General features: G+C 42.4%; 1 protein-coding gene across 4 annotated transcripts in view; it reads right to left on the minus strand.

The window, feature by feature from the left end:
* LOC106587205 (myotubularin-related protein 13) overlaps positions 1 to 23,099 on the minus strand; it is a 154,619-nt gene that overhangs the window by 109,175 nt on the left and 22,345 nt on the right. For all 4 annotated transcript variants that reach the window (XM_014175341.2, XM_014175348.2, XM_014175346.2 and 1 more), the window contains exon 2: positions 12,340 to 12,425. In XM_014175341.2, the coding sequence (XP_014030816.2) occupies positions 12,340 to 12,425 (86 nt within the window). The remainder of the gene's footprint in view (positions 1 to 12,339; positions 12,426 to 23,099) is intronic.

Here is a 23,099-nt window from a genome sequence, read left to right on the forward strand (position 1 = left end):
TGACATCACATGGTTGTAGTCATTTCAAATTATATTCTATCTAAACTACAGTGTTTGTGATGTCATATTGCACTTCCTACGGCTTCCACTAGATGTCAACAGTCATTAGAACCTTGTTTGAGGCTTCTACAATGCAATTTCATTGAATAATACCGGGAACAGTAAGTGGTCGACCTGGTGTCATCGACTTACCTCGTGCGCACTCACGTAGGGCTAGCCATTTTTATTTTTCTTCTGTAATGAATCACGATTGTCTGGTTGGAGTATTATCGAAATTCTACGTTAAAAACCCCCTAAAGATTGATTGTGAACATGGTTTGACATGTTTCTACAAACGCTGAGGGAACTTTATAACTTGTCGTTGACGGTGGATAGATGCATTTTGGAATGGTGATCTGGACGCGCCATCAAAACTGATTTATTTCGACATAAATTATGGACTTTATCAAAAATTGAACATTTCTTGTGGAAGTGGGAGACCTTCCGAGTGCATTCAGCCGAAGATCAGCAAAGGTAAGATAATATTTTTTACATATTTCAGCGTTTTGTGGATGCCGTGGCTGGACGACTAACTGAATAGCTTGGGGCTCAGTACTCAGAATATTGAACAACGTGCTTTCTCCGTAAAGTTATTTTGAAATCTGACAAAGCAGTTGCATAAAGGAATAGTTCATCTATACTTCTTTAATTAATCGTTATATATTTTGTCAACGTTTATGATGAGTATTTCTGTAAATTATGGTGCCCATTCACCAGGTTTTTTGGGGTGAATACATTTTCTGAACGTCACGCGCCAATGTAAAATGTTTTTTTTTTGGATATAAATATGAACTTGACGGAACAAAAAATGCATGTATTGTCTAACATAATGTCCTAGGAGTGTCATCTGATGAAGATCGTCAAAGGTTAGTGCATAATTTTAGCTGGTTTTGTGCTTTTGGACAGCTACCCTTGCTTGGAAAATGGCTGTCCTTGCTAGGAAAATGGCTGTGTTTTTTTTGCTGTGGTGGTATCCTAACATAATCTAATGTTTTGCTTTCGCTGTAAAGCCTTTTTGTAAATCGGACAACGTGGTTGGATTCAGGAGAAGTTTATATTTCAAATGGTGTAAAACAGTCGTATGTTTGAGAAAATTGAATTGTGGTATTTTAGTTGTTTTTGTATTTCGCGCCATGTGATCCCATTGGCTGTTGGCTAGAGGTTCCGCTGGCGGAAAGGGGTTCCGCTAGCGGAACGCCTAGATGTAAGAAGTTAAGTGATTCATTTAAAAATCGCTATTTCTGACTTTCGTGACTCCTCTACTTCGTTGGAAAATGTTTGTATGCTTTTGTAAGCAGGGTGCTGTCCTCAGAAAAATCGCATGGTATGCTTTCGCCGTAAAGCCTTTTTAAAAATCTGACAAAGCGGCTGGATTAACAAGAAGTTAATCTTTAAGACGATGTATAACACTTGTATTTTTATTATGAGTATTTTTATGAATGTTTATTATGACCATTTCTGTATTTTGAATTCGGCGCTCTGCAATTTCACTCGATGTTGTCGAGGTGGGTCGCTAGCAGAACGCCTGCGCCAGAAAGGTTAAGTTACACATAATTGTCTAAGTTCCCACTAGTGGCCAAATTCAAAGCTCAGCTAAACAAATTGTTCTGATATTTTTAGTACCTTTGAGATAAGTCAGCATACTTTATTTAAAATTGAGATGTGACAAATACAACAACTGTAGACCTTACAGTGAAATGCTTACTTACAAGCATTTAACCAACAATGCAGTTCTAAGAAAACACCTTAAAAAAGTAAGAGAACAATAACAAATAATTAAAGAGCAGCAGTAAATAACAATAGCAGGGCTATATACAGGGGGTACCGGTACAGAGTCAATGCGCTGGGCACCGGTGTCGAGGTAATACAGTGATACAGTGATACAGTAATACAGTGACATCCTTGGAGAGCTCTTTGGTCTTGGCCATGGTGGAGAGTATGTAATCTGATTGATTGATTGCCTCTGGCTCCCAGGTGTCTTTTATACAGGTAACAAACTGAGATTAGGAGCACTCCCTTTAAGAGTGTGCTCCTAATTTCAGCTCATTACCTGTATAAAAAAAAGACACCTGGGAGCCAGAAATCTTTCTGATTGAGAGTGGGTCAAATACTTATTTCCCTCATTAAAATGCAAATCAATTTCTAACATTTTTGACATGCGTTTTTCTGGATGTTTTTTGTTGTTATTCTGTCTCTCACTGTTCAAATAAACCTACCATTACAATTATAGACTGATCATTTCTTTATCAGTGGGCAAATGTACAAAATCAGCAGGGGATCAAATACTTTTTCCCCCCTCACTGTATGTACATGTAGGTAGAGTTATTAAAGTGACCATGCATAAATAATAAACAGAGTAGCAGAGCCTAAAAGGGGGGGGGGTTGCAAATAGTCTGGGTAGTCATTTGATTAGATGTTCAGGAGTCTTATGGCTTGGTGGTAGAAGCTGTTTAGAAGGCACTGGACCTAGACTTTGCACTCCGGTACAGCTTGCCGTGCGGTAGCAGAGAGAACAGTCTATGACTAGGGTAGCTGGAGTTTGACAATTTTTAGGGCCTTCCTCTGACACCGCCTGGTAAAGAGGTCTTGGATGGCAGGAAGCTTGGCCCTTGTGATGAACTGGGCCGTACGCACTACCCTCTGTAGTGCCTTGCGGTCAGAGGCCGAGCAGTTACCATACCAGGCAGTGATGCAAACCGCTCTTGATGGTGCAGCTGTTAAAGCTTTTGAAGAGCCGAGGACCCATGCCAAATCTTTTCAGTCTCCTGGAGGGGGAATAGGTTTTGTCGTGCCCTCTTCACGACTGTCTTGGTGTGCTTGGACCATGTTAGTTTGTTGGTGATGTGGACGCCAAAGAACATGATGCTCTCAACCTGCTCCACTACAGCATTGTCGATGAGAATGTGGGCATGCTTGTTCCTGCTTTTCCTGTCGTCCACAATCATCTCCTTTGTCTTGATCACGTTGAGGGAGAGGTTGTTGTCCTTGCACTACACGGTCAGGTCTCTGACTTCCTCCCGATAGGCTGTCCCATCGTTGACGGTGATCAGGCCTACCACAGTTGTGTCATCAGCAACCTTAATGATGGTGTTGGAGTCGTCCCTGGCCGTGCAGTCATGAGTGAACAGGGAGTAAAGGAGGGGATTGAGCAGGCAACCGAGGGGCCCCTTTGTTGAGGATCAGCGTGGCGGATGTGTTTTATCTAGCCTTACCACCTGGGGGCGGCCCATCAGGAAGTCCAGGATCCAGTTGCAGGTATTTAGTCCCAGGGTCCCTAGCTTAGTGATGAGCGAACTACGGTTCGCTCATCACTAAGTGATGAGGGAACTATGGTGTTGAACGCTGAGCTGTAGTCAATGAATAGCATTCTCACATAGGTGTTCCTCTTCTCCAGGTGTGAAAGGGCAGTGTGGAGTGCAATAGAGATTGCGTCATCTGTGGATCAGTTGGGCGGTATGCAAATTGGAGTGGGTGTTGGGTTTCTGGGATAATGGTGTTGATTTGAGCCATGACCAGCCTTTCAAAGCATTTCACGGCTACAGACATGAGTGCTACGGGTCGTAAGTTATTTAGGCAGGTTACCTTTGTGTTCTTGGGCACAGGGACTATGGTGGTCTGCTTGAAACATGTTGGTATTACAGACTCAGACTTGTGAAAGGCAGGGCTAATATATGCACATGATAGCATATTTCATGAGCATTCCTTGATGATATGGGTTTTTCATGCTAGCAGTCGTACCTGCATGTCACATTCTCACAGTAGCAGCATACCTTGGCGAACTACAATTAAATAATAATGCCAGAAAAGCTAGTGTTTGGAGGATATACTGTCACGGGTGTTAGGCCCAAGACGAAGTCGAGTGCTGGCAAACGGTGACAATATATTCTCCAAACACCGGCTTCGAGGGCAATATCACTTTTATACAACAGATAAACATATTCAAATAACGATTGACATTTTCATTAAAAACTTAATTTTTATGAATTTATTCATACTATTTCATCCTTCCACAAGATATAGTCCCGACACAAATCTAGGGTTGCTACCCAAGCCGGCTGGTTGTTCGTTCTATCGGTTCGGTTGCCAGAGACACGACCCAGTCGTTCAGTCTTTATGTTCTGTATCTATGGATGAGATCTAGTCGTTTGTTGTAAAATGTTCCATTGCCATACTGGCTGGCAACGTTCTTATCCCTTGCTTGCTAGCTAGCCAACTATGGCTAACTTACAGTCACATCAAAAGCCAGAATAACAGCAAAGTAGCTGCATTTGCTTAAGCTGTTTTCTAGTAACATTTATTTGGATAACTCCTTAAGAGCTAATGAGGCGTGATTTTGTCTTGCATAGAAAATGCACCTAATCGTCTGTTGTTCAGAGGAGCTAGCCAACAAAACAGCTAAAACAATCACTTCAAACTGAAGCTGGAAAGACTGCAAACTAGCTGCACCTTTTACCTTATTTCAATTGACATTTCTTTGTATATATATATCCATAAAAATGATACCAGCTGATTCATGATTTAGACTGGATGAGAAACGCTGCCTGCCCATCTGTCTCGTCCCAACTCCTTCATTACTATGGGCCAGCCGGAGATCAAATTTGAATATTGAAACCCAGTTGCAAATGTCGGAGAGACCGCAAGGTTTATACATATCTCCGCTGTCGAAAACAAATTGTTAGTCTAAAAGAAATGTTAGATAATGTCTAGAGGCTTTTATAGTGGAGATCATGTTTATAAATTGCTTGGCTGGGCTGATGAGACAGTGGATTGCGCAGTCAGATGAAACAGTAAATAGGCATTTTAACGTAGTAGATTTAGCCAATGGTAACTTGTGGAATAAACGGCTGTTGTGATGCATGATTACTCTGAAATGCAAAGCGCTTCTCTAGACAAGACGAGTTGGTACCGGAGAAAGCTTCAGCTTAGCACTGAGAGACTAGAGAGCATCTTAGTAATGCTACCAAATCTCCCTAGTGTACTTTCACCTAAGCCAGGAGGAATGTGCCTGGGCTTACCAAGAAACCACCTGACTGCATAGAAAATGGACCGGATTGTAACATCTACTTTAACGTCAAGAGAAAAACAAGAATGACTTGTAGGCATACAGAGTGAGGTCTATTTATTCTGACTAGAATGTCAATGCTACATGAGGTTTGCATGACTAGGCCTAGCCTAAATCAAACAAAAAGTTTCCATTTCTGTAGTAAGAATTTTCACAAAAAAAATGTTTTCAAACAAATCCTTTGACAAAAGGCTAATTCCATCATCCTGTTTTTCTGCTCAAACCGAATAGGGACTAGGTATACCCCAGCCAGGCTAACAGCTAGCAGGAAACCTCATTCACCAGGGAAAATCAAAGTGTGGAGTCTCTCAGCACTGTGAGCAGGGCTTGACATTAAGGCCTTGTCCGGGGAAAGTAAAACAATTGTGGGACAACCAGAAAATAGATTGTTAAATAGATTCAGTTGTCCGAATGGATAAGCAAAAATCACTGTATCAAACAAGTACTGGATCAGGCAGCACACAGCAGGACAGTGCATGGTAGACGTCGAGTAAATTGCCTATATTCCTATAGCCTATCAAATAAATGTTATATTTACACAAAGCAAGAGAACAACGAAGACCAAGCTAGTCTCACCAAAGCAGCAAAGAATATCCAGTCAGAAAATGATTTTTCCTCGCTCTTGAATGTCAGATGATCTAGGCCAGGTATTGCCAAACTGGGGTATCCCCAGGGGTACGCACAATGCGGTCGGGGGTACGCCAAATAAAAATATGATTCACATTTTTTTTAATAAAAATAAATAGTGTCATTTTCCAATGGGGCTATACATTTGGGTGAGGGGTTTTTCCCCCTGCCTGAGTAGCCTCGTTTCACTGCCAAAAATAAAATTAAACCATCTAGTGTTCAGCGAAATAACAACAAAGTCAAATAAAAGTAGCCTAGTCAAATAATTAACATCCAATCACATTAAAAGTTACTCTCTTGTGGGAATTCCACTAACGGTTCGTATGTAGCCAAACGTAGCTACTGCTCATTCTGTTTGCTCTAAAATGGATTAAATGGTTAAATTAAGGCCTGCATCCATAGAGACACATACCAGCTCTACTGGTAGTACTGCTACTACCAGCAGTACTACACCTGCACCTGTCGACGACACAAGTTGTTCTGCTTCCACGAGCACATCCAATGCTAGTAATTCTACATTTGTTGTTAGCCCAGCTAGCATGGACACAGTTGTGAATCTGATGCAGCCGAAGAGCTACTGCCCCCCTTACCCAGGAAAGCAACAGACAGGGACGTTGGACCATCGAAGAGGCGCAAATATGATGAGAAGTATATTGATTTGGGGTTCACTTACATTGGGAGTAGTGCCTTTCCTCAGTCACTGTGTATTATATGTGCAAAAGTACTCTCTCACAACTCAATGAAACCTTCCCTCTTGCATATACATTTAGAAACAAAACATGCCAATTTCAAAAATAAGCCACAGGAGTTTGAGCGAAAACTAAGACAAGTTTCGAGTAGTAGGACATGTATAAAAGCAACAGATACCATTAATAAGAAGTGGCTAGAAGCGTCTTATATGGTGAGCTACCGAGTGGCTAGGACAGGCAAGCCCCATACTATTGTGGAGGACTTAACTCTTCCTTCTGCCGCGGATATGGCTGGGACAATGCTGGGTGAAAAGGCCAAAAAAACTACACAGACAATGACATCATCAGATAACACCTTTTCACGACGCATCAGTGACATGGCAGGAGATGTTTTGAAATAACTACTGCATGCGTTACAGCTGGATGAGTCAACAGACTTGGCGGGCCTGGCACAGCTTCTGGTATATGTCCGTAACGTTTATGGGGGTCAATTCAGGAAGACATCCTCTTCCGCAAAACACTGGAAACCAGGACAACAGGAGAGGATATTTTTAAAGTACTGGACAGCTTTGTGAGAAATGGACTTTGGTGGTCAAGATGTGTTGGTATCTGTACTGATGGGGCAAAAGCCATGACAGGGAGACATAGTGGAGTGGTAACGCGCGTGCAAGCAGTTGCTCACGACGCCACTTGGGTACACTGCAGCATCCACCGAGAGGCTCTTGCTGCCAAAGGAATGCCTGACAGCTTGAAAGACGTTTTGGACACTACAGTGAAAATGGTTAACTTTGTTAAAGCAAGGCCCCTGAACTCTCGTGTATTTTCTGCACTATGCAATGATTGGGCAGCGACCATGTAACACTTTTACAACATACAGAAGTGCGCTGGTTATCAAGGGGCAAAGTATTGACATGATTTTTTTTAAATTGAGAGACGAGCTTAAAGTTTTCTTCACTGACCATATTTTTCACTTGTCTGACCGCTTCCATGATGATGAGTTTCTCACACGATTGGCCTATCTGGGTGAATGATCTGAATCTAGGATTACAGGGACTCTCCGCAACTATATTCAATATGCGAGACAAAATTTAGGCTATGATTAAGAAGTTGGAGCTCTTTTCTGTCTGCATTAACAAGGACATCCCACACAGGTCTTTCCATCACTGTATGATTTGTTTTGTGTGCAAATGATCAAGCTTACGGACCATGTCAAATGTGATATAGCGAAGCACCTGAGTGAGTTGGGTGTGCAATTACATACTTTTCCGAAATGGATGACATAAACAACTGGATTCGTTATCCCTTTCATGCCCTGCCTCCAGTCCACTTACCGATATCTGAACAAGAGAGCCTCATCAAAATTGCAACAAGCAGTTCTGTGAAAATTGAATTTTAATCAGAAGCCACTGCCACATTTCTGGATTGGGCTGCGCTCAGAGTATCCCACCTTGGCAAATCACGCTGTTAAGACACTGATGCCCTTTGCAAACACGTACCTATGTGAGAGTGGATTCTCGGCCCTCACTAGCATGAAAATTAAATACAGGCACAGACTGTGTGTGGAAAATGATTTAAGACTCTCTCCAATACAACATTGCAAAGTTACAGTATGTGCATTATTTCAAGCACACCATTCTCATTAACATGTGGTGAGTTATTAACCATTTTCAATGAACAAATAAGGTATTAAATGTAAGATCGTTAAATAAAAAATTAAAAAATATTATATTATTTGTGCCCTGGTCCTATAAGAGTTCGTCACGAGCCGGGCTGTGACAAAAACTCACTCATTCTTATGTTTAATAAGTGTATCGTATAGTGTTTGTGTGGCAGTCTTACAATGATGGTAAAAAACAATATTTCAGAGTGCGCTGACCCTGGTGCTAGAGGGGGTACGCAGCTGGTGGTTGAATGTTTGAAGGGGTACGGGACTATAAAAAGTTTGGGAACCACTGATCTAGGCCAATAGCCGAAGTTTATTTTTATAGCAGACACCAATGGTCCCTCAAATTATTTTCGGCACTGAGCAAATGTCTGGTCTGCTGAGCGCAAACTTCTGTGCAACTTCCAGCACGAGTTCACTGTGAACACTGAGGCTATATAGGCTTTAAGTACGTTTTAAAAGTTGCCAAGTAGGCTACTGTGGCTATTTGATCCTAATGTAGGCCTACCTGAGTGGCCTACCATCAAAAACAATGGAGAAAATGCATCATAACATTTTAACATGGAAATAGTGGTTTTATCATTCAGCCTACAATAGCAGCCAATGTGTGGTGTTCTATGAAGGCCTACATTCCATGAGATAAAAAAAATAAAAATGCAGGGCTTGACATTAACCTGTTAATCCACTTGATCTTAAGACAAGGAGGTGACTGAAAATGTTGTGTTGTTTGATGCAAGAAACCACTTTACAAAATAAAATGCAGTATTATTCACATACCATTATTACATAGATTAAGAAATGATGCTACTCTCTGCCCATTGGCTACTTAGACTGCTGCACCACTTTGGAAACGAAGGCACTGCATCTCAGCGTTAGAGGTGGCACTACAGACCCTGGTTCGATTCCAGGCTGTATCGCAACTGGCCCTGATTGGGAGTCCCATAGGGCGGCGCACAATTGGCCCAGTGTCATCCGGGTTAGGGTTTGGTCGGAGTAGGCCTTCAAAGTAAATAAGAATTTGTTCTTAACTGACTTGCCTAGTTAAATAAAATGTAAAATCTTTTTTAAATGCAGCACCATTAGCAGACACTCTGGTGTCTTATTGTTATAGAAGTCCACATTTTCTCAACATTTGATATGGACTTGGCCTATTAAGCCACTTTCAGTTTAATGCGTGCTGGATATCTCCCGCCGCACTATTTCATGATCAAACAATGAATGAATTTGATGGAGTTCTCGGCTCTCAGAAAGTTGAAAGTTACTTTTAAATAACCCCAAAATATGGGCGGCCTAAGGTAATAATGAGAGATAGAAGAAGCAATAGCAAGATAGAAAAATCTAATGAGAAATTTGAACAAACTTTACAGTTAAGCAAAGCATTAAGACAAATGTATGCATGAGGCCAGAAAACCAAAATTCCTCCTTGCCCTTGTGAACCAAACAACCCTAAGCCTAATCCTACTAACTGAAACATCATAAAAGCATTAAGACAAATTAAAGTTATGAAGAGTATTCTGAAAACTATTCGAATAAAGTGTTTATTGCCCTAAAGTTGCCGCGTTTAAATGGGAATAATTATGAAAGTCGGAGTTTGTCATTCTCATTCATAGATTTATTTTGAATGAAAAATATATGCTTAGGCCACAAGAAGTGAAATTTAGCAAACAATATCAAGATGACGAGTCCAAAGAAAAGCTTAAACTGGCCTAAATTCCTTTGCATATTAATCTAGCAATGTGCAACCTACCTACAACACATATAGAGCCCAGGCTAATAACAGAGAAGAGGATGAGGCAAAAATACGACTCAGAGTTTCTCTGATATACGACTGCAGAGTTTCTCTGCAGCCTATTATGATTGTTGCGTGTGTCACTCGCTCCATCTCCACGATTCGGCACACACAGACAGCCAGATAGGCCGTGGCTCTCTCTTTCATTCCACAGCTCCACCAGAATGGAATAGGATATTTGAAAAGATTTGGGTCTTCAAAATATATTCTGTCAATGTCATGATACTTTTCACTGCTGAATACCAACTGCTGAAGTCCTATTTTCAGGTTCGTGAAGCAACTGCTTTCTATACCTCTCGATCTGGACTTCTCTCAGTCTCCCATGTTTTGCGCCGCACAGACTGGACAAGTTTAAGCGGGCGTCCAATGGATTATGATCATTGTAGTTAATTACCATAATTTCTGCACTAAACTATGTAGAATATTGGCCTGTTGGAAACTACAACTCCCTACTACATCACACAGTTCAGGCTTCATCTGATTTCTCTCTACAGAAACTACTCATCTTGCTCACAGGGGAAAAAATTTAACTAAATGGAATTCAAATAATTGAACAGACATCGGTCAATTATCTGTTTAAAAAACAAAAATGAACAGATTTTTGTTTAAAAATAAATAATCGCTCAGCACAACTCGTCCCAAACTGAGGGCTATGCCAAAAATATGGACATTGAGTAACATAACCCACAAACTGGTCACATGTTTTTCTGTGAAAGAGTGCTAAGTGTAACATAAAGTCCATAGTGGGCTGTTGAGGAGAGAGAAAAAAATTAATTGACAGAACTAGAACATACTGTATAACAGGAAGAAGAAATGTGTATCCACTTGGCATTAAAAAGGCAGAGTAGTTTAGCCTCCATGAGGGGAGAAGGGCATATGTGGACGTAAACAAATGTTCAAAATGATGCAGCGATCTCATCTTTAGGAAACTGTGCTGATTTTGCTTGTTCTAACTAAATGCTTAAGTAGTGCCTGGAATCTGTCAAAAAATATCGGGTAATTAGGGTCTTCACGGGACAGTGGCATTCAAGAGGCGCCTCGCTCTCCTCACTGTTGACTGTGGGCCAAAAGCATCCTAATTTAAATCATTTAGTATGTCCAAGTAAACAAACAAATAAACAAACATGCAGGCCCCATTGGCCATGCGCTGTCAGGAGAAAGAACACTGTTGAACTGTGGGAGGCTGCCTGGGCCAGTGAGTTTACTGCTACTGCTGCCCTGGATATTGATTTCCAGATCTCTCCAGACCCAGATAAGCAAATATTTGGTCACGATGAGTGCAATGATTTGTGCATGATGGTAACAGGCCCCATGTCTCGAGTCAAGGACCCCCCCCTAAGTCACCCTCGGAAGAGAGGGGCCTGGAGAAAGATAATGAGAGTGACAAAGGGAGAAAGAAAGATGGATGCAACTCCCTAATGCAACCAAAAAAGGAAGATTGGGACACCCAGCAGAGAGAGCGATAACAGGCTGGACATAGCTGAGGATTCTGCGAGGTGGGTAGGAATGTCCCAATTAGTGGAGGCGGAAAGGGTTGAAACAAACTCTTGAATAAACAATCATTATGCATTTGTTGATACAGGAAATGCCAATATTTGCTCTGCACACTCCAGAAGAACATACGTCCTGGGAACATAGGAAGATGTCTCAACTGCTGCTCCACTCCTGGGGTTCTTGTCAGTACGATACGGCAACAGAACATTTCACAGTGCACTTCACAGGATTTCAAAAAATAAAAAATAAAAAAATAATAAAAATAAAAAAATAAAAATCGGTCAAAACTGTACCAGCAAGTTGAGAAGTTGGCACTGTGAGAAGATTAACCAGGGGAACACTTCACAACCTGTACAAATGACACATTAACCTCCAGAAAGTTCCAGAAGAGCTACTAGAGAGGGCTCCCTGAGTGAACAGAGCGCTCCAACAGCATGATTGGTTGGAGCACTGTAGCTTAACAAGCCCATTTTCCGTTTGCAGACAAAATAACCACTAAAATGGTGCTCACAGTCACAACAGGAAATGATGCAAACCTCTACATTTTTGTTCTGTCAGGCAGAGCCCCATGTGTCCATTAGGTCAACTCAAGTTCTACGACGAGAAACCAGAGCTATCTTCAATCTTTGCTTGCAGTATTAAACCCCCACCCATCAAACATGCAGGCTGAGGTAGGGAGGTTAATGTGGGGAAGCAAGCAACTCACTACTACAGCCATTACATTTACATTTTAGTCATTTAGCAGACGCTCTTATCCAGAGCGACTTACAGTAGTGAATGCATACATTTCATACAATTTCATACATTTTTTATTTATTTATTTATTTTATTTTTATTTTTTTTGCTGGCCCCCCGTGGGAATCGAACCCACAACCCTGGCGTTGCAAACACCATGCTCTACCAACTGAGCTACAGGGAAGGCCATCACACAGGATGCATGAATAAGTCAGTTTCAGTAAAATGGTTATGTACTCACCATCTCCACCCCCTGGGGAAACACTGTGCCCTCCCAGTCCTTTTTGGGGAAGCGCTGGATGATCTTCCCACATCCTTCTCCTGCACCTGGAAACCAAACATTGGCAATCAATGGCAGGGAAAACCTGGCATGGCACTGATCTGATCCGATGTCAAAGTGTCCTCCACCTGAGGAGATGCCTGAATAATATCTACAATATTATGGAATTCATAAGAGCTCTAGGGCCCATACCACCAACAGGAAGAGGGAAGAGATAAGCGCCTCTAGTTAACAGCCAGATGCATTGTGTACGGTGAATTATGCATGGGTCAAGATAATGTTCTGTGGAATGGACGCTTTACACAATAAAGGTCAGCTTTTCACATTGTTAAAAAGGACATACTGGTTGTGAATGGCCCTAATAAAACTATTTTTCCAAACAGTAGAGGTGAAGGGGGCAATCGAGGACGCACAAATAATTTTGATGTATGATCACATTTCCAGACTTCCTAATTGGCACAAATCAGTTTGGTGCATTCTTTCAGGTCCACTGTGATGATTCTCCTTACATTTTCCATCCTTCTCCTCATTCTGTAGGAACACTTCAACCACAAGAGGAAAGCACAGAGGAGTAGCACTACAGGGTCATAACAGCAGAACATTCATCCTATGCTTCTCCAGTGGTAATGTATGAGGGATTGTGTTGCTCCTGAGTGCTAACAAATAACCCATGATTGCCATGTTAAAGAGATACTTCTGGATTTTGGCAATAATGCCCTTCATCTACGTCCTCAGAGTCAGATGAACTCATGGATACCACTTTAATATGTCTCCGTGTCCAGTATGAAGGAAGTTATTTATTTTACCTTTATTTAACCAGGTAGGCAAGTTGAGAACAAGTTCTCATTTACAATTGCGACCTGGCCAAGATAAAGCAAAGCAGTTTGACACATACAACAACAGAGTTACACATGGAGTAAAACAAACATACAGTCAATAATACAGTAGAAAAATAAGTCTATACAATGTGAGCAAATGAGGTGAGAAGGGAGGTAAAGGCAAAAAAATGCCATGGTGGCGAAGTACATACAATATAGCAAGTAAAACACTGGAATGGTAGATTTGCAGTGGAAGAAAGTGCAAAGTAGAAATATAAATAATGGGGTGCAAAGGAGCTAAATAAATAAATAAATAAATACAGTAGGGGAAGCGGTAGTTGTTTGGGCTAAATTATAGATGGGCTATGTACAGGTGCAGTAATCTGTGAGCTGCTCTGACAGCTGGTGCTTAAAGCTAGTGAGGGAGATGTGTTTCCAGTTTCAGAGATTTTTGTAGTCCGTTCCAGTCATTGGCAGCAGAGAACTGGAAGGAGAGGCGGCCGAAGGAGGAATTGGCTTTGGGGGTGACCAGTGAGATATACCTGCTGGACCGCGTGCTACAGGTGGGTGCTGCTATGGTGACCAGCGAGCTGAGATAAGGGGGGACTTTACCTAGCAGGGTCTGTAGATGACCTGGAGCCAGTGGGTTTGGCGACGAGTATGAAGCAAGGGCCAGCCAATGAGAGCGTACAGGTCGCAGTGGTGGGTAGTATATGGGGCTTTGGTGACAAAACGGATGGCACTGTGATAGACTGCATCCAATTGATTGAGTAGGGTATTGGAGGCATTTTTGGAAATGACATCGCCGAAGTCGAGGATCGGTAGGATGGTCAGTTTTACGAGGGCATGTTTGGCAGCATGAGTGAAGGCTGCTTTGTTGCGAAATAGGAAGCCAATTCTAGATTTAACTTTGGATTGGAGATGTTTGATGTTAGTCTGGAAGGAGAGTTTACAGTCTAACCAGACACCTACGTATTTGTAGTTGTCCACATATTCTAAGTCAAAACCGTTCAGAATAGTGATGCTGGACGGGCGGGCAGGTAGCGATCGGTTGAAGAGCATGAATTTAGTTTTACTTGTATTTAAGAGCAGTTGGAGGCCACAGAAGGAGAGTTGTATGGCATTGAAGCTCGTCTGGAGTAGAGGTCAACCGATTATGCTTTTTCACCGCCGATACCGATTATTGGGGGCCCGAAAAGGCCGATACCGATTAAATCAGCCAAATGTTTTATTTCTTTATTTGTAATAATGACAATTACAACAATACTGAATGAACATTTATTTTTACTTAATATAATACATCAATAAAATCAATTTAGCCTCAAATAATGAAACATGTTCAATTTGGTTTAAATAATGCAAAAACAAAGTGTTGGAGACGAAAGTAAAAGTGCAATATGTGCCATGTAAGAAAGCTAACGTTTAAGTTCCTTGCTCAGAACATGAGAACATATGAAAGCTGGTGGTTCCTTTTAACATGAGTCTTCAATATTCCCAGGTAAAATGTTTTAGGTTGTAGTTATTATAGGAATTATAGGACTACTTCTCTCTATACGATTTGTATTTCATATACCTTTGACTATTGGATGTTCTTATAGGCACTTTAGTATTGCCAGTGTAACAGTATAGCTTCCGTCCCTCTCCTCGCTCCTACCTGGGCTCAAACCAGGAACACATCGACAACAGCCACCCTCGAAGCAGCGTTACCCATGCAGAGCAAGGGAAACAACTACTCCAAGTCTCAGAGCGAGTGACGTTTGAAACGCTATTAGCACGCACCCAGTTAACTAGCTAGACATTTCACATCGGTTACACCAGCCTCATCTTGGGAGTTGACAGGCTTGAAGTCATAAACAGCTAAATGCATTGCGAAGGGCTGTTTGAATGAATGCTTACGAGCTTGCTGCTGCCTACCATCGCTCAGTCAGACTGCTCTATCAAATCATAGACTTAATTATAACATAATAACACACAGAAATACGAGCCTTAGGTCATTAATATGGTCGAATCTGGAAACTATCACCTCGAAAACAAAACGTTATTCCTGTTACATTGCACAACCTTCAATGTTATGTCATAATTACGTAAAATTCTGGCAAATTAGTTCGCAACGAGCCAGGCGGCCCAAACTGTTGCATATACCCTGATGGCGTGCAATGAAGGCAAAATGACAATTTCACCTGGTTAATATTGCCTGCTAACCTGGATTTCTTTTAACTAAATATGCAGGTTTAAAAATATATACTTCTGTGTATTGATTTTAAGAAAGGCATTGATGTTTATGGTTAGGTACAGTCGTGCAACGATTGTGCTTTTTTCGCAAATGCGCTTTTGTTAAATCATCCCCCATTTGGCCAAGTCGGCTGTCTTTGTTAGGAAGAAATAGTCTTCACAGTTCGCAACGAGCCAGGCGGCCCAAACTGGTGCATATACCCTGACTCTGTTTGCAAGAGAAGTGACACATTTCCCCTAGTTAAAATAAATTCATGCTAGCAGGCAATATGAACTAAATATGCAGGTTTAAAAATATATACTTGTGTATTGATTTTAAGAAAGGCATTGATGTTTATGGTTGGAGCAACGTGTACCTAAGCGATTATATGCAACGCAGGACAGGCTAGATAAACTAGTAATATCATCAACCATGTGTAGTTAACTAGTGATTATGATTTATTGATTGTTTTTTTATAAGATCAGTTTAATGCTAGCTAGCAACTTACCTTGGCTTCTTACTGCATTCGCGTAACAGGCAGGCTCCTCGTGGAGTGCAATGTAAAGCAGGTGGTTAGAGCGTTGGACTAGTTAACGTAAGGTTGCAAGATTGAATCCCTGAGCTGACAAGGTAAAAATCTGTCGTTCTGCCACTGAACAAGGCAGTTCACCCACTGTTCCTAGGCCGTCATTGAAAATAAGAATGTGTTCTTAACTGACTTGCCTAGTTAAATAAAAAGGTATATATATATATATATATATATATATATAAAAAAATGGCCAAATCGGCGTCCAAAAATACCGATTTCCGATTGTTATGAAAACTTGAAGTCGGCCATTCCGATTAGTCGGTCGACCTCTAGTCTGGAGAGGTCGACCGTTAACACAGTGTCCAAAGAAGGGCCAGAAGTATACAGAATGGTGTCGTCTGCGTAGAGGTGGATCAGAGACTCACCAGCAGCAAGAGCGACATCATTGATGTATACAGAGAAGAGTGGGCCCGAGAATTGAACCCTGTGGCACCCCCATAGAGACTGCCAGAGGTCCGGATAACAGGCCCTCCGATTTGACACACTGAACTCTGAGAAGTAGTTGGTAAACTCTGCAGGCTCTCTCTGCAGTAGATTGCAACACCGCCCCCTTTGGCTGTTCTATCTTGTCTGAAAATGTTGTAGTTAGGGATGGAGATTTCAGAGTTTTTGGTGTTCTTCCTAAGCCAGGATTCAGACACGGCTAGGACATCCAGGTTGGCAGAGTGTGCTAAAGCAGTGAATAAAACAAACTTAGGGAGGAGACTTCCAATGTTAACATGCATGAAACCAAGGCTATTACGGTTACAGAAGTCATCGAAAGAGAGCGCCTGGGGAATAGGAGTGGAGCTAGGCACTGCAGGGCCTGGATTCACCTCTACATCGCCAGAGGAGGAGTAGGATAAGGGTACGGCTAAAAGCTATGAGAATTGGTCGTCTAGGACGTCCGGCACAGAGAGTAAAAGGAGCAGATTTCTGGGGGCGATAAAATAGGTATAATGTACAAATAGGTATAATGTACAGACAAAAGGTATGGTAGGATTTGCATACAGTGGAGGTAAACCTAGGCATTGAGTGATGAGAGATATCTCTAGAAACATCATTGAAACCAGGTGATGTCATCACATGTGTGGGTGGTGGAACTGAGAGGTTGGATAAGCTATAATGAGCAGGGCTAGAGGCTCTACAGTGAAATAAGCCAATAAACACTAACCAGAACAGCAATGACAAGGCATATTGACATTAAGGAGAGGCATGCTTAGCCGAGTGATCATAAGGGTCCAGTGAGTAGTGAGGTTGGTTGGGGTCACGGCGATTCAGACAGCTAGCCAGGCCATGGGTAGCAAGCTGGCAGAAAATGGTCTGTTTTTAGCCACCTCATGCGTTTCCGTCGGTAGATTAGTGGGGTTCCGTGTGGTAGAGGGGACCAATCCAATTGGCAAAATAGTTATAGTGGCCCAAGAAAATTGTCCAATAGACCTATTCAGATAGTCGCCGATAAGACAGCTAACGATTAGCGGGCCGCAGATGGGCATTCAGGTTACGTCGCGACCAGTTGGATAACTCCCTCGGGCAGATAACATCGGTAGTCCAGTCGTGAAGGCCCGGTGGGGCTTAGAGGTAGTTTTGCGAGCCAATGCTAACTAGTGTTAGCACAATGACTGGAAGTCTATGGGTATCTGCTAGCATGCACATAGACACAAAAATGGTATCCACGAGTTGGTATCTGACCCTGGGTGAGTAGATAAAAAGGGCCTCATTGCGAAAATCCCACAACAAATATAAATGGTGAAGCAATCCTACAAGCCAATTGCCAACCCACACTAAGGGGAAGACAAAACAGATATGTTTACAAACTTAGCCTATTATTTCCATCTGCACTAGCAGACACCGCAATAAATAAATAAGCCTATTTCCAAATCAGTGAGCATGGAGCCAAAGCCCTAATGTAGCCAAGTCGCCATTGAAAAATAAACTTGAAAGCATCCAGAACCAAATGTGTAGGGAGTGTAAATGAGTTAATTGACAGTGAAATTGAATTCAAATGTGACACTGCCATCGACGTGAGAAACAAACACACAGAGGTTAAAAGAATGAAGGTGAAATGCATCAACAGATCTGGAATCAGTCACAGCCAATAAATAAATTACAGGGTTGGATTAAATCAAGATGTTTCACCGAGAAAGTGGTCAAAGACTAAGTGCGAGAAACTGAACCCGGACAGCTAACACAGCAAATTACAGAAGTGGGAAGGCCATCCATTTGGGAGTGATCCACTCTGACAGCATGATTCAAGGAGAGGAGGATGAGGAACGAAAGAAGGAAAAAGGGAGAGAGAACCCTCCTCAACCCCAGCATCTGTCAGGTAGGTCACTAATTAGACAGCTCAGGGAAATATCTGCAAACAAGAGGTCAGATCAATAGATTGTGGTGGCACAGAGAGATGCAGTACAAGGCTGATCTGCTGAACACTCATCTCTTTATTATCAGTTCGGTATTCAATGCATGGTTGAACAGACACTGCCACAACATGGACTGCATAGATTCAAAGTGTTTTCTGGTCTATTTTAAGAGCCAATTTATCATGAAAAAGAACACAGGGTCACTGTCACATAATGGCAGACTTGTTTTAGGGAATTTTGAAAAATTTGATGTAATTACTTGTCAACAAAATGTAATGAGTTACAACAAACTGCAACCTATTTAAAGTGGTGATAGAAGAGGATTTGAAATAATCTGGAAAGCTAAGAAATTGAAAAATAATCTAAGAAACTTAAAAGATGCCAAGACCATCTAAAAATGCTTTCCTTTCCAACGTGCCATTTGACACAATGACTTCATTTACATTTAGTTTAAGCTCTGTCACACATACATTTAGCACAGTTTTCCTTCCATCACTGTTGAGAAGAAACCTATCAAGAATGACAAGAGGATGATTGCTGCGCGTAGCCTATTGCTCTGGATTTTGATTGGTAGATAGATTAAATAGGTCCATTCAGCCTAAGTCTTCAGTCTATTAGAGCAACAGACTATATGGGGCAATATATACTGAACACAAATAAACGCAATATGCTGAACTTACAGTTCATAAGGAAATCAGTCAATTGAAATATAGACATGAAGCCCTAATCTATGGATTTCACATGACTGGGCAGTGGTGTAGCCATGGGTGGGCATAGGCCCACCCACTTGGGAGCCAGGCCCAGCCAATCAGATAGAGATTTTTCCAACAAAACTGCATTATTAGAGAGAGAAATACTCCTCAGTTTCATCAGCTGTCCGGGTGGCTGGTCTCAGACGATCCCGCAGGTGAAGAAGCTGGATGTGGCGGTCCAGGGTTGGCGTGGTTACACATGGTCTGCAGTTATATGACCGGTTGGACGTACTGCCAAATTCTCTTAAAACGACATTAGAGGCAGCTTATGGTAGATACATTATCATTCAATTCTCTGGCAACAGCTCTGGTGGTCATTACTACAGTCAGCATGCCAATTGCATGCTCCCTCAAAACTTCTGACATCTGTGGCAATGTGTTGTGTGATAAAACTGCACATTTTAGAATGGTATTTTATTGTCCCCAGCACAAGATGCACCGGTGTAATGATCATACATTTTAATCAGTTCTTGATATGCCACACCTGTCAAGTGGATGGATTATCTTGGCAAAGGAGAAATGCTCACTAACAGGGATTACAAAAGTATTCAGACCCCTTGACTTTTTCCACATTTTGTTACGTTACAGCCCTATTCTAAAATTGATTAAATAAAACAATTCTCTGCAATCTACACAATTTTTGCAAATTAATAAAACAAAAAACAGAAATACCTTATTTACTTAAGATTCAGACCCTTTGCTATGAGACTCAATTTAACTCAGGTGCATCCTGTTTCCATTGATCATCCTTGAGCTGTTTCTACAACTTGATTGGAGTCTACTTGGGTAAATTTAATTGATTGGACATTATTGGAAAAGCACACACCTGCCTATATAAGGTCACACAGTTGACAGTGCATGTCAGAGCAAAAACCAAGCCATGAGATGGAAGGAACTGTCCGTAGAGCTCAGAGACAGGATTGTGTCCAAGCACAGATCTGGGAAAGGGTACCAAAAACCATTCCAGTTTTTGCTTTGTAATTATTGGGTAGTGTGTAGCTTGATCAGGAACATTTTAGAATAAGGCTGTAATCTAACAATAGGTGTAAAAAGTCAAGGGGTCTGAATACTTTCCAAAGTCACTGTAAAATACATTTGTGCACAACATTTGAGAGAAACAAGCTTTTTGTGTGTACAGAGAATTTCTGTGATCTTTTATTTCAGCTCATTTTACATGTTGCGTTTATTTTTTGTTCAGTATAGTTCAACATATCAATGATGTTCAGTACAGTACACCACTTTACACTTCCCTTCTGCTAAATCCTTCCTTGTGTCTCCTGATTCTGCCTTTTCGACCCTACTCTCTTCCCTTTCAGCATCCTATGACTCGCACTGTCTGCTTTCTTTCCCGGCCGGCTCCGCGGCTGAGTGACTCATTGCGCGCTTACAGAACAGGAATCCTGACAGCTGAGCGAAAATAGAGGAAAACTAAACTTGCGGAGGACCTATCATGCTTTCACCTACTCCTCTCTACCTTCTCTTGCTCTGCACCTGCTGCTAAAGCCACTTTCTACCACTAAATGTCAAGCTTCTGCCTCTAACACTAAGAAACTCTTTTCCTCCCTCCTTAATCCTTCACCCCTCAACCACTTTCAATGAGTAGCGAATGTTGTCAACCTTTCTTTCCAATCAACATATCGAGTCCACTGGTCTCACTCACACAGAACTACCCTACGCCTTGACCGCTTTCTCCCCCCTCTCCAGATGACATCCTGCGACTAGTGAGGTCTGGCCGCCCGACAACTTGCCCGCTTGACCCCATATCCCCTCCATCCTTTTCCAGACCATCTCTGGAGACTTCCCAGTCTTCACTATCCCTTATGAACTGATCCCTGACCACTGGCTGCGTCCCCTCTTACTTCAACATGGCCCGAGTTGCTCCCCTCCTCAAAAAAAACAACACTCGACTCATCTGATGTCAAAAACTATAGACCTGTATCCCTTCTATTTCTTTCCAAAACACTTGACCGTGCTGTTTCTGAACAAATTTCTTCTCTCTAAGAATGATCTTCTTGACCCTAACCAGTCAAGCTTCAAGACGGGTCACTCAACCGAGACTGCTATACTCGTGACACAGAGGCTCTCTGCACTGTCAAAGCTGTTCTTATCTTCCTAGATCTATCCGCTGCCTTAGACACCATGAACCATAAGAGCCTCCTCTCCACCTTCTCAGGGCAGTGCACACTCTTGGATTGCATCCTACCTGGCAGGCTACTCCTTCCAGGTGACGTGAAGAGGATCGGTGTCTGCACCACGTACTCTCACTCCTGGTATCCCGAGGGCTCAGTTCTAGGCCCTCTCTTCTCTATATACACCAAGTCACTCGGCTCCATCATATCCTCACATTGTCTCCCTTAACATTGTTATGCGGATGACACTCAACTGCTTCTCTTTTTCCCACTTCTTACACCCAGGTGGCGACACGCATCTCTGCACATCTGGCAGATATCTCAACTTGGATGTTGGCCCACCACCTCAAGACAGAACTGTTCTTCTTCCCGGGGAAGGCCTGCCTGCTCAAAGACCGCTCCATCACAGTTGACAACTTCACACAGTCGTCCTCCCAGAGTGCAAAGAACCTTGGCGTGACCCTGGACAACAAACATCCTGTCGTTCTCAGCAAATATCAAAGCAGTGACTCGCTCCTGCAGGTTCAGGCTCTACAACATCCGTAGAGTACAACCCTACCTCAAACAGGAAGTGGTGCAGGTCGTAATCCAGGCACTTGTCCTCTCCCGTCTGGACAATTCCTTCCATCAAACCCCTGCAACTTATCTAGAACGCCGCAGCCTGCCTGGTTTTCAACCTTCCTAAGTTCTCTCATGTCACCTGCTCCTCCGCACACTCCACTGGCTTCCAGTCAAAGCTCATATCCACTACAAGACCATGGTGCTTACCTACGGAACAGCAAGAGAAACTGCCCCTCCCTACCTTCAGGCTACACCCCAACCCGAGGACTCCATTCTGCCATCTCAGGTCTCTTGGCCCTCCCACCCCTACGGGGGGGGGGGGGGACAGCTACCACTCAGCCAAGTCCAAGCGCTTATCTGCCATGGCACACCAATGAGGGAACAAGCTTCCCCTTGATGCTAGGACAGCAGAGTCCTTGCCCATCTTTCAAAAACATCTGAAACCCCTACCTCAAACAGCCTCTTAAATAATTCTCCTCACCTCAACTACCCCCTAAAAATCGAACTTAACCAGCACTTACACTTGAAGGGGGGGGGGGGTGTCAAGGTCTGACTCTACTGATAGCTATGTTGAGGAACTTTATGCCTGTGATATGTGATAGTCCCACCTACCTATCGTAAGATGAATGCACAAACTAAGTCTCTCTGGATAAGAGCATCTGCTAAGTGACAAAAAATGTCAAATGTCGTAGCATCCTAAAAAAAACTTAGAACTTGTTGGGTTTGCGCCAGACATAGCGTTTTCCTTGATGGCCAAAAAGCTCAACTTTAGTCTCATCTGACCAGAGTACCTTCTTCCATATGTTTGGGGAGTCTCCCAAATGCCTTTTGGCAAACACCACACGTGTTTGCTTATTTTTTTCTTTAAGCAATTGCTTTTTTTCTGGCCACTCTTCCGTAAAGCCCAGCTCTGTGGAGTGTATGGCTTAAAGTGGTCCTATGGACAGATGCTCCACAGCGGAGATTGGAGTTTTGCAGCTCCTTCAGGGTTATCTTTGGTCTCTTTGTTGCCTCTCTGATTAATGCCCTCCTTGCCTGGTCCGTAAGTTTTGGTGGGCGGCCCTCTCTTGGCAGGTTTGTTATGGTGCCATATTCTTTCCATTTTTTAATAATGGATTTAACGGTGCTCCATGGGATGCTCAAAGTTTGATATTTTTTTTATAACCCAACCCTGATCTGTACTTCTCCACAACTTTGTCCCTGACCTGTTTGGAGAGCTCCTTGGTCTTCATGGTGTCACTTGCTTGGTGGTGTTCCTTGCTTAGTGGTACTGCAGACTCTGGGGCCTTGCAAAACAGGCGTATATATACACACTGAG

This window comes from Salmo salar, chromosome ssa26, assembly GCF_905237065.1.
Source record: "Salmo salar chromosome ssa26, Ssal_v3.1, whole genome shotgun sequence".
Classification (NCBI taxonomy): Eukaryota; Metazoa; Chordata; class Actinopteri; order Salmoniformes; family Salmonidae; genus Salmo; species Salmo salar.